The sequence below is a fragment of the Myotis lucifugus genome, unplaced genomic scaffold, assembly GCF_000147115.1.
Source record: "Myotis lucifugus unplaced genomic scaffold, Myoluc2.0 scaffold_130, whole genome shotgun sequence".
In the NCBI taxonomy this organism is placed as follows: Eukaryota; Metazoa; Chordata; class Mammalia; order Chiroptera; family Vespertilionidae; genus Myotis; species Myotis lucifugus.
Genome location: NW_005871178.1, coordinates 3,584,953 through 3,596,715, shown reverse-complemented (window position 1 = coordinate 3,596,715; position 11,763 = coordinate 3,584,953). Strand labels below are relative to the sequence as shown.

Below are 11,763 nucleotides of genomic sequence, written 5' to 3'. Positions count from 1 at the left end.
GGATCCCTGGTGTGTAAGGTTTAACTTTTTTTTTTAAATTAAATTAAATTAAAAGACACCATTAAGGCCCTGACAGGTTTGGCTCAGTGGATAGAGCGTCGGCCTGCCGACTAAAGGGTCTCAGGTTCGATTCCCGTCAAGGGCATGTTCCTTGGTTGCGGGCACATCCCCAGTAGGGGGTGTGCAGGAGGCAGCTGATCGATGTTTCTCACTGATGTTTCTAACTCTCTATCCCTCTCCCTTCCTCTCTGTGAAAAATCAATAAAATATATTTAAAAAAATAAAATAAAAGACACCATTAAGTGTACTAGAAAGGTGATTAAGTCAAATGTATCGTAGCATAAGTGTCAGCTCAGAATCTTCAGCTAGCTGAGTTTTCAACAACCACTGTGATTTTAAAAACTTTTTTTTTTTTTAATACAATGTGCTGGAAGCTTATTAAGGACTTTAGGGAACACCCTCCTCTCCCCCCTCCTTTCTCCCCTCTTGGAATGCAGCGAAAAGACAAAACATTTTTTTGTTTGTGTGTTTTAGGAGTAGAGTTAGTTTTGGCCTGAATTGAAGGTATTAGGCCTTGTGTGCACAATCGGAGGGCTGAGTCCATTCCTTACAATAAAAAAAGTTTTGTTTATTTAACCTCCTGACTTAATTGTCTTTGCTCACTGGTTTCCCCAGCCCAGAATCAGTAGCCCTCCGGAGTGTGGCACAATGAAGTTGCATTCTGTGCTGTCTCGTCTTCAGCATTTACACGTTTTGAATAGAATCTCTAGCCTTTGTATGAGGATTGAGAGGATTTGGGAGTGGGTGGGTAGAGAAAAAACTGAAGGGATGCATTCATGGGAGATGAAATGATGGAACGTTCCTGAAATAATAAAAGGCAACCTTTTTAATAAAAATTATGTTTTATTTTTAAATTAAATTTATTTTTTCAATTGTCGACATTCAGTATTCTTTTGTATTAGTTTTGGGTATACACATAGTGATTAGACATCATATACTTCAAGTGTTTCCCCCAGAAAGGTACCCCTTTTTTATGTGAGAAGTGAAAGAACGTGTTTTGCGGGGTGAGGGGAATTGTAGAGGAGAAGTTGTTCTGTGCTAAGTGTTAATCATCATTCTTTTGGTGACTTCCAGGGATCATCTTGAACACATAACATCCATTGGCCCCAGGACTACAGGAAGTCCAGAAAATGAAATTCTGACTGTGCATTACCTTTTGGAACAGATTAAACTGATTGAAGTTCAAAGCAGCAGCCTTCACAAGATTTCAGTAGATGTACAACGGCCCACAGGCTCCTTTAGCATTGACTTTTTGGGAGGTTTTACAAGCTACTATGACAACATCACCAACGTTGTGGTAAAGCTGGAACCCAGAGATGGAGCCCAGCATGCTGTTCTGGCTAATTGTCATTTTGACTCTGTGGCAAACTCACCAGGTATGGACCTGTTTTTCAGTCTACTTGAAGTCATCCCAGCCCAGAAAGCTTATGAATGCCAAGCTGCTTGGCAGTTCTGGAATATTATTTTCTTGGACAAACCTTTTTAGTTTTGGCAGGTAGGATAATTAGAATAGTGTCGTTTAGTTTAAGATCTAACCCCTCACTATTCTCTCAAGTGCTTTATTAAACACTAGAGGCCCAGTGCATGGATTTGTGCACTGGTGGGGTCCCTCCGCCTGGCCTGTGCCCTCTCACAATCCAGGATCCCTCGGGGGATGTCAGAGGCCAGGTGCGTGGATTTGGCCCGATCCCCACAGGCCAGGCGGAGCGACCCCACGGTTGCATGAATCTGTGCACTGGGCCGGTTTCGGCCCCATCCCTGTAGGCCAGGCTGGCCTCTAGTATGCATATAAGATCTTTGGTTAATCTCTTCCCACCCTCCCCCTTCCCCCCTTCACTCTGAAAATCATCAGTCTGTTCCATGTTTCCGTGCCTGTTGTGTTGAGCGTCTGCCCCCTGGTGGTCAGTGCGCATCATAGCTACCAGTCGAATGGTCACTTAGACTTTTATATATAGAGATTAGTGCCAGCAGCCCAAGGACAGGACATGACATGTTGGTGGTAGACTAAAGCAGCTTTATCAGTGTTACCAATATGTGTCCCTGAGTCCTGGAGTTAGGTACTGCCTCTTCAAGTGTTCACTCACCTAGGTATTGTACTAAGCTTTGGGGACATGGGATAAAGGAGCAGTCCTTGCCTTCAAAGACACAGGGTTTGGAGGACATCTTTCCTAGCAGTTTCTGTCAACCTGTAAAGTGACAGCCCACTGGGGATGCCATTCTGTTAGAATACCTCATTAATCCATAAATCTTCCTCTGGAAATACTTTGTCAAAATAGGATACTTGATTTTACGACAGTGCCTGACACAATATTTTGAATGAACGAGAATCCCCTAAATTGAACTTTCATTTAAAAATGTAAGATTCATGAAAAAATGTTTTCAGTGATTGTGAAAGAGATTGTAAGCAGGGAGGAATAGAAAATTGTAGCGTTTTACAATGGAATCATAGCAGGTTAGAAGTAGACAAGACCTGAGATGGCATCTGGTACAAACTCTGCCTCCCTCCGCCCTTGATTTGACACTGGAATAAACAACTGATCAGCACTGATCAGAGACAGAGGTAGGACCAGTTGCTGGGTTTCCTGGCCAGTCCTTTCATCTACATTTGAAAGGAAGGAGAGGTAATGCTCCCTTTGGCAATCTACTTCACCTCTTCTCTCCTCAGTTTCTGATCTGTGAAGTGGAGATCACAGTGCTTTTCTATTAGCATTTCCCCCACTATTAATTGGTATTTAATATTAACATTTCTGGGTTGCTTGAACCTACAGCACGCCCAATATGATAATCTAGAACTACACAAAATATAAAATAACATTTATTTGCTTGATTCATCCTAGGACATCTTTAATCAGGAAGCCTGCCAATTGCATTTAGAATGTAGCATGCTTTTTTAATTTAATGTTTTTATTGATTTTTTTTTTTTTAGAAAGAGAGAGAATGGAAGGAAGAGGGATAGAGAGATAGAAACATCAATGAATATCAATTGGCTGCCTCCTGCACCCCCCTCACCCGCCCCCCCCCAGCTGGGGATCAAGCCAGCAACCTGGGCATGTGCTCTGACCAGGAATCGAACTGGTGACCTCTTGGTTCATGGGTCATGCTCAACCACTGAACCATACTGGCCAGGCTGTAACATACTTTTTAAAAAATCATATATTTCCAAGAAGTTTACATGATAAAAGCAACTAGATTTGAAAAAAAATTTTTTTGAGTTTTCAACAAAACAGTTGAGCACATTGAGTACAGAATGATCTTGTGAAAAAAGGTGAATTATTGGCTGTCAATAGAGAGGTCAGCAGAACCAATGTGAATTGCTTAGGATAGGAGAGATTCATATGCATTTGTAGCACAAGAAGAAATGGACACCATCCCTCACTTCCATATTGGCACAATGTCCCAATGACATGTTTATTATGGAATTGTCTTGTTTCTATCAAGTATTTTTTCAAATGTTAAAAAAGTCAGTATATACCCATTTGTTTTTATAAAGTCAGAAATATCTTTGTGTGTGCCATAGAAACCAGTGGTCTTTTATGCCTGTTTCAAAGCAGTAATAAGTGTCACCTTGTCCCCACTATTATGCTTAAATTCTAGGAAGGGACAAATTAACATCAAGGTTATTTAAGAGCATTATATAAAAAAAGATGTGCATACAAGTATCAGAAACATAGTGCCAAATGTTATAAATTATATATATGGAGTCCAATAATGAAAGGATGGCATTTTTGTGAGTCATTGGAACTCATTTTAAATTAAAATTTTATAAGATCATCTATACCAACGGTCCCAAGGACATTTCTGTCAATAATAGATTGTTAAAAATAGTTTTAAAAAACACACTCATAAAATAGATGATCACCTACATCCTTTCAGTGGGTGAACTATTTGAAACATGGGCATTCTTTTAAGTTGTTCTCAGCAACATATCTGGACCTTCGGGATCGTTACCAATTAGAAGTAATGTTACCCACAGAAAGGACTTCAGTGTCTTCTTGGGTTTGCTGCGTGGTTCCAGGTTGTTGGTAGAAGAGACATTGAGTTATTTTAGGAGTGGCTTCAATTTCTGGGTTAATTCTAAATAGAAAGAGATGTTGGTTATCCACTCAGCCCTTATAGATACTGCTCTCTAACTTGCCTTCACTTTCTTAAAGATATTTGACCCTCTCTGGTTCTGTTCTCAGACAACAGAACTATTAAAATGAAGGAAGATAAATGGACAGTTTAACTTTGAAATCAACCCTGTATAGATATGTCTCTTTCAGTTTCCCTTTCTCTTTGAATAAAGCACATTTTTATGGCTTGATTTTTATTTTAAAGTAACTCACAGTCTCAGAGTGTAAAAACCATTAATTTCATTTGGGTCCTGGAAGGTGGCACTTTTTACTGACTGCTACACAGACTTCTGGTTTGATAGCAGTTAGGTAGTTATTACTTAGTTTCACTTGGATTTAAAATGCAATTCAGTATTCACTGCCAAGACAAGTCATAGTAGGTAATAAGTAGTTTCTTCTTGAGTAGGAGTGGAGTCTGGAATTTAACGACCCCACAACAAGCGTTTTAGCTAGCTCCAGAGCCTGCCTTTAAGTTTGCAAAGAGAAGGAAAGCCTAACACTGAATGCAGGCCACAGTATTTTGTAACCCTCACAACACAGCTGTGAGGTAGAGAGCATTAGCCTGCTCTCTAGACCAGGAAGCTGTAGGGTGAACGACAGAGCTAGAATTTATTTCCAAGTCTTTCTTACTTTAACACCCATACTAAATTGCCCAGCCAGGGTAGCTCAGTTGGTTGAGCGTCGTCCTGTGCACACGTATGGAAGGCAACGTACGGAAGGCAACGGGTCGCTGTTTCTCTCACACAGCTATGTTTCCCTCCCTTCCTCCCTCCAAGCATGTCCCTTTGGTAAGAATTGAAAAACAGAGCAAAACCCATGCTAAACTCTGTAAGTGCTCTGTCTCCCAGTGGGTGAACCTGAAGATGCTATTGTCTGGCTTACTACTGTGCGTATTTACTTCGATTACTCTTTAAACTTTTTATTATGGAAAATTTCAAATATGTATAAAAACAGAATTGCTTAATGAACCTGTTTAATGTCACCCAGCTTCGACAGTCTGATCTTGTTTCTTTACCTCCACCCCTGCCACTCTCAATTATTTTGAAGCCGATCTTGGCTGTATCAGATTCTCTGTATTTCAGTCTAAATCACTGAAAGATAAGGATTCTTTTTTGACACGCTCATAATACTATGAATTACCTCATTAAGAAAATAATAATTCCTTAATATCATCAAGTGTCTAATCCAGCCGTGGGCAAACTACGGCCCGTGGGCCGGATCCAGCCCGTTTGAAATGAATAAAACTAAAAAAAAAAAGACCGTACCCTTTTATGTAATGATGTTTACTTTGAATTTATATTAGTTCACACAAACACTCCATCCATGCTTTTGTTCCGGCCCTGCGGTCCAGTTTAAGAACCCATTGTGGTGCTCGCTTCAGCAGCACATATCGGTTTCTCTGTATTTCAGTCTAAATCACTGAAAGATAAGGATTCTTTTTTGACATGCTCATAATACTATGAATTACCTCATTAGCCCTCGAGTCAAAAAGTTTGCCCACCCCTGGTAATCAGTTACTTTACCTCTTATAGTGCTTTAAAAAAATCAAGGCACTAAAGCCATCTTTATAGTCACCTTTAATTAATACGTAAAGTTTCTGAATCAAGTAGTGAAGTAATTTGATGAAGTCCTCTGCTTTATCATTGTTGGGACTAGGGATATTACCCAATTCATTAGTCTCCTTTCCTGTCTTATTAGATTTGGTGTCTTCTTTGTACTTTTTTTTTTTTTATCACATCTCCTTGAGGAAATCTTAAAAAATGCTACACCATCCCAACTGACCCTTCTGTAAATGCGAGTGATCTGAAGATTTTATGATTTTGGCAGGAAAACAGGCAGGAAAGGAGTGGGTGGCAGGGGGAGGTGATCTAGGAAGCTGTGAGCACTAGAAGTGAGAATATTATAGAGGATGTGGAATAAGGATAAAGAAGGGAATAAAGTACTTGGGGTTGATGAGACTATCAGATTTTATTTTATTTTAATCCTCACCCGAGGACATGCTTTTATTGATTTTAGAGAGAGAGGAAGGGAGATGGAGAAAGAGAGGAACATCTGTGTGCGAGTGAGCATTGATTGGTTGCTTCCTGCAGGCGCCCCGACCAGGATGGAACAGAAACCTGGGTTGTGCCCTGACGGGGAATCGAACCTTTGACCTTTCTTTGTATAGGATGATGCTACAACCAACTGAGCCACGCCAGCTAGAGCAGAGAATGCCAGATTTTAGTATTAATTTAGGTCCAATCTGGTTGGTTATTCAACAGACATTAATACTCTGGCCGAGGTATAGGTCTAGACATTGAGATTAAGTCAGCCAGCAAACCAGACAAAGATCCCTGTTCTCTGGCGTTCACTGCTGGTGGGTATGCTTGTCACCTGATGGTGACAGGTGGAGCTGTGCTTCTGGTCTTGTAGCTGTGTGATGTTCCCTGACGAGAAAACCCCATTCCTTGCCCTGCTGCTTCATACCATAAAGATTTTAAAATCTGAGGAGTAAGTCTGCTTTTTTTATTTAAAGGTGCCAGTGATGATGCCGTTAGCTGTTCGGTGATGCTGGAAGTCCTCCATGTCTTGTCAACGTCTTCAGAAGCCTTGCATCATGCTGTCATATTTCTCTTTAATGGTGCTGAGGAAAATGTTTTGCAGGTGAGATTTTACTGTTGTAAATACTAGGCTTGGATAATAATGATAGTAATAATAATAACTTATGCATTTATCATAAAATCATATACAGAAGAAATATTGTACCTGGAAGTACTATAAAAATTCTAGTCACTTATATATACACACACGAGAGGCCCAGTGCACGAAATTCATGCACTGGAAGGGTCCCTAGTGGCTGCTGGCTGCTGGCCACCAGCTGAGTATTCCCTCCCTTCCCTTGGTCGCCTGCTGCCACCGGCCAGGGCCTCCCTCCCTTCCCCCAGCCAGCCCCGCCCCCTGGTCGAACTCCTGGACAACTCCTGGTCAAGGGGACAATTTGCATACTATGCTTTTATTATATAGGATGTTCAGCATTTGAAAACTCAACTTAGAACAGGTCATCTTGTCAGAGTTTGATTCATGTCAGTGTGATGGCATAATTATCACCTCAGGTTTTCTTTGACTGGAGTTTCGGAGGTGTTTTGAGGCAGGCACACAGCATGAGTACCCAGCCATGGGGATCGTCCCTTCTCACATTTGTTTGTTTTTTGTTCTTTCCTTTGCGTAGCCTCACACTTACTGAGGATGTTGTTTGGCGCCACTCACGGAAACCAGGATGTTTTCTGTGGTGGTGACTTTCCACTCAGCAAACTGCACACAGCCATTATGCATTGAGAGAGAAACAGATATGTGTCTTTAGATATATTGCCTTTGAAAAAAATGATTATTTTCCTGTTCTTCCCCTTGTCAGCATAGACGTTTTGTCTTTAAAATAACCCAAATAGAGACTTTGATAATCTCAAATTGTTTAACGTATATTTGTTTTCTTTCTCATTCAGGCCAGTCATGGTTTCATTACTCAGCACTCCTGGGCCAACTCAATTCGTGCATTTATTAACCTGGAGGCAGCAGGTGTAGGAGGGAAAGAACTTGTATTCCAAACAGGTATGTGAGTCTACAGGGTGGGACAAAGTAGGTTTACAGTTGTAAGTACATGAAACACAGACTGTATTCTTGTATTATTACTTATTAATTATTGTATTATTTCCCATATGAACAACTGTAAATCTATATTTGCCCCACCTTGTATTTTATATTTGAATGCAGTTGCATTGTATACTTTAATGTAATTCTTGTTTTTATAAAAATGGAAAGTGTGTGAAAATAAGTTGTTTCTCTAATGAAATGAACATTCTTTTTAAAGCATAAGATAGTTTTAGCTTGTCTTTGTTAAAATTCTTGACCAAATAATATTAATAGCACCTAATACTTATATAGTGCTTATTATATGCCAAATGTTCAAACTACTTAATATATATATATATTTTAGAGGCCTGGTGCATGAAATGCATGCACTGGGGGAGGGGAGTCCCCTAAGCCTGGCCTGCTCCCTCTCGCAGTCCAGGACCCCTTGGGGATGTCCGCTTGTGGGCTTAGGCCCGATTCCCCTGGGGATCGGGCCTAAGCTGGCACTCAGACATCCCTCTCGCATTCCGGGGCTCTCTCAGTCCAGGACCCCTTGCTCCTTACCGCCCGCCTGCTGTGGAGGCGCAATTGCCCCTGCTCTCGCCAGCTGTGAGCCCGGCTTCTGGCTGAGCAGCGGGGAGCACCGCTCAACCAGAAGCTGGGCTCACTGCTCCTTAGAGCTGGCCCCGCACCCTGCCCACTGGTGTGGGCGGGGGGCGGGGGCCACGATTGGGGACCGGGCTGGCTGGGGGAGTGGCCGAGGGAGGTTGAAGCACCACAGTCATGTCCCGTTCCGCCTCTGCGGAGGCACGGGGACCATGCTGCCCCCTCTCCCACCGCCTTTGCAGAAGGGGTGGCGCCAGGACCGGGACCAGGTCCATGCTGCCACCTCTCCCACCACCTCTGTGGAAGGGGACACACCGGGACATGGCTGGCCTAGTGGCACAGGCTCGCTGCCCCCGCCCCCTGCCCACTGGTTGTTCCAGAAGGACGTTCTGCTGTCTGGTCTAATTAGCATATTAGCTCTTTATTATATAGGAGATATATATAATGCCACTTAATCCTCAAAACACCATGGAAAAATGAAGGCTAAAAACAGAAAAAAAAAATGATAAAAGCAAAAACCCCCCAGAATTCCCAAATAAAAAATAAAAAAATAAAAAACTGACTCATGCCATGGAGCAAAGAAACACATAAGAAAGAAAGAAAATAAAAGAAAACGTCAATGAGTGGTGATAAAACAGGTTTCTCTGATGGGGGAGAGTGAGCACATTCAACAAGCAAATCTAGAGCTGGCATACAATTACTTTATCTGTCAACACTAGTCAGCTTTTTGCTAAATTTTATTGTAACAAACAACCCTGAATCTCAGTGGGTTACAATAAGTAGCAAAGGCTTATTTCTTCCTCACGTTACATTTTGGTTCCTGGATAAGTGAAGTTGTTTCATGGTGATTATGTCCCATGTGGCTTATTCACTCTGAGATCCAGGCTGAAGGAGACGCCCCAGTCAGGGCTGAATTGGTCTCGTGGCCAAAGGGATGGACCATGTGATGTCTCTCGGTTAAGTTTCATGTCTCTCCCATTCAAGATTAATTTGCCACAGCAATTCATGTGGCTGAGCCTGCAGTTATAGGGTGAAGAATGTATGTGCTGCTTCCACAGGGAGGCATTACAAGTTACATGGGAGGGAGGCGTGAGTAACTGGGAACAAAAATACATTTTCTCTCATGATCCTAAAGAGAAAACTGCCACATTGTATACAAAAAAGTTGTATATGCATGAAGATATGAGTGCAGAATTATTAATAATGATAAAAATTATAAATAGTAATAAGGAACTTTGTGGTATATTCAGTGTTTTGCAGTTATTGAAATGACCATTGTAATATCTAGCAACACAGGAAAAGCATTGAACATGATGTTTAGTGAAAGAGCAATTTACAATTATATATACCCTGTGAGTATAGCTACATACACACAATCATACATTTTTTTTAAAAAATTGAAGATATGACCCTTGCCAGTTTGGCTCAGTGGATAGAGCATCGGCCTGCGGACTGAAGGGTCCCAGGTGTTCGATTCCAGTCAAGGGCATGTACCTTGGTTGCGGGCACATACCCACTAGGGGGTGTGCAGGAGGCAGCTGATCAATGTTTCTCTCTCATTGATGTTTCTAACTCTCTATTCCTCTCCCTTCCTCTCTGTAAAAAATCAATACAATATATTAAAAAAAAACATTTTAGTGTTATTTTATAATTAAAAATAATTCTATTTTCTGAAAGGTTATGTTGTCATGTTTCATTTCAGGTCCTGAAAATCCTTGGTTGGTCCAAGCTTACGTTTCCGAAGCCAAACATCCTTTTGCGTCTGTGGTGGCTCAGGAGGTTTTTCAGAGTGGCATCATTCCTTCAGATACTGACTTCCGCATCTACAGGGACTTTGGGAACATTCCAGGTATTTTGTCAGTTGTGGGCTACAGTGTGACGATGCTTAATTAATAGCAAGTTTTACATTTTGGAAGTCTGTGCGTAAACAGCATTTTCTGGGAGCACATTCTCTGAGAGCTGTGTATTCTGACTCAGCCCCTGATATTTTCCTTTTCTTTTAAATTCTGCTCCAAGTAAAATGCTTGCCGTTTTTAGAACATGTCATGTCACCTTGCCCCGCAGTGTGACAGAAGAACCGAGGAGAACTGTTCAGTTCATTCCCAAAAGATGGTAATAGATCTTTCGGGGACTTTTGACTTTCATTGCTGTTTTGCTTTGCCAGCAACATTGGTGGACTGTACAGCTTATTTGACGTTAAATTTGGCTCTGGCCTGGCAAGGCTATAGATGGCGAAGTTTCGAGGATGTCCCAAGCTCAGCATTCCTGCTCCTTACTGTGGGACTTGTAATGTGCAGTCGTGTGCCTCCTCACGCGTGTATTGAATTACGTACCACAGCTATCGATTCTGTAAGCATTTGGAAGGGAATGTCATCCGTAAATGTGACAAAGCAGTCATGCTGCTGCTTTGACATTTTGTCTTTTAGGAATTTAATACATTAAACAGATAGGCCTAAAACAAGTGGATCTTTACAGCAACATGACCCTTTTTGTGTATCTTTTAGGAATAGACTTGGCTTTTATTGAGAACGGATACATTTATCACACCAAGTATGACACAGCGGACAGAATTCTGACAGATTCCATTCAGAGAGCAGGTTGGTATTCTAATTTAGACTTTTCATCCGTGTTAAGATGGAATATCAGGGATGACCTATAAATCCATAAATATTTCGTGGCCTGGGCATTAGGGAGGCAGTGTATGGTGTGAATGAACTGGGGCTTTGGAGTTAGAGATCTGAGGACTTAAATTTAGCCTTGAAGACTAGTTTAGCAATTAAGAGCATAAGACTCTTCATTGTGGGGAACTGGAAAGGGGTTGACCCAGGGTTATGGCAGGGTTGCTGAGTGATGAGAGTCTAGCAAAGATGGAAGCTGTGCATTGGAGGCGGCACCAACACATTTGGGCAGCTTGCCCAGGTGCAAAAAGTTACATCGATCCAAGGTTGGGTGGTGAGGGCAGGTGAGAGGGTTATAGGACACGTGTCAGGAGAACACAGGACAAGGGAGTTCAAGTGCTCTCCCGAGAGACGTGGGGTAGTGAGGGCAGGTAAGTCTGATACTGAGCCTTAAAGAGTTGTTGGGATTTGGCCTAGTGGGGATTACATTCCAGGTAAGAGCACAGCATGGGGTCGGATGTGCTTGTGTGTGGGGTTGTGGGGGGCTGTTGGTGAGTAGATTGTCAGATTGCAGTCTAAGGCAGTGGCCGGCAAACTGCGGCTCTCGAACCACATGCGGCTCTTTGGCCCCTTGAGTGTGGCTCTTCCACAAAATACCGACTTCTGCACATGGGCCATGAAGTTTCATTCGCATTGTCCCGTGCGCGCCCGCACGTGGTATTTTGTGGAAGAGCCACACTGAAGGAGCCAAAGAGCCGCAT

The 11,763-nt window shown here is 42.1% G+C and overlaps 1 protein-coding gene across 1 annotated transcript in view; it reads left to right on the top strand.

The window, feature by feature from the left end:
- The window catches only part of ERMP1 (endoplasmic reticulum metallopeptidase 1), a 41,606-nt gene that overhangs the window by 10,599 nt on the left and 19,244 nt on the right, over nt 1-11,763 (top strand). Inside the window, exons 2-6 of the mRNA XM_023758441.1 lie at nt 1,135-1,436; nt 6,688-6,815; nt 7,652-7,757; nt 10,087-10,233; nt 10,889-10,981. Coding sequence (XP_023614209.1) covers nt 1,135-1,436; nt 6,688-6,815; nt 7,652-7,757; nt 10,087-10,233; nt 10,889-10,981 — 776 coding nt within the window. The remainder of the gene's footprint in view (nt 1-1,134; nt 1,437-6,687; nt 6,816-7,651; nt 7,758-10,086; nt 10,234-10,888; nt 10,982-11,763) is intronic.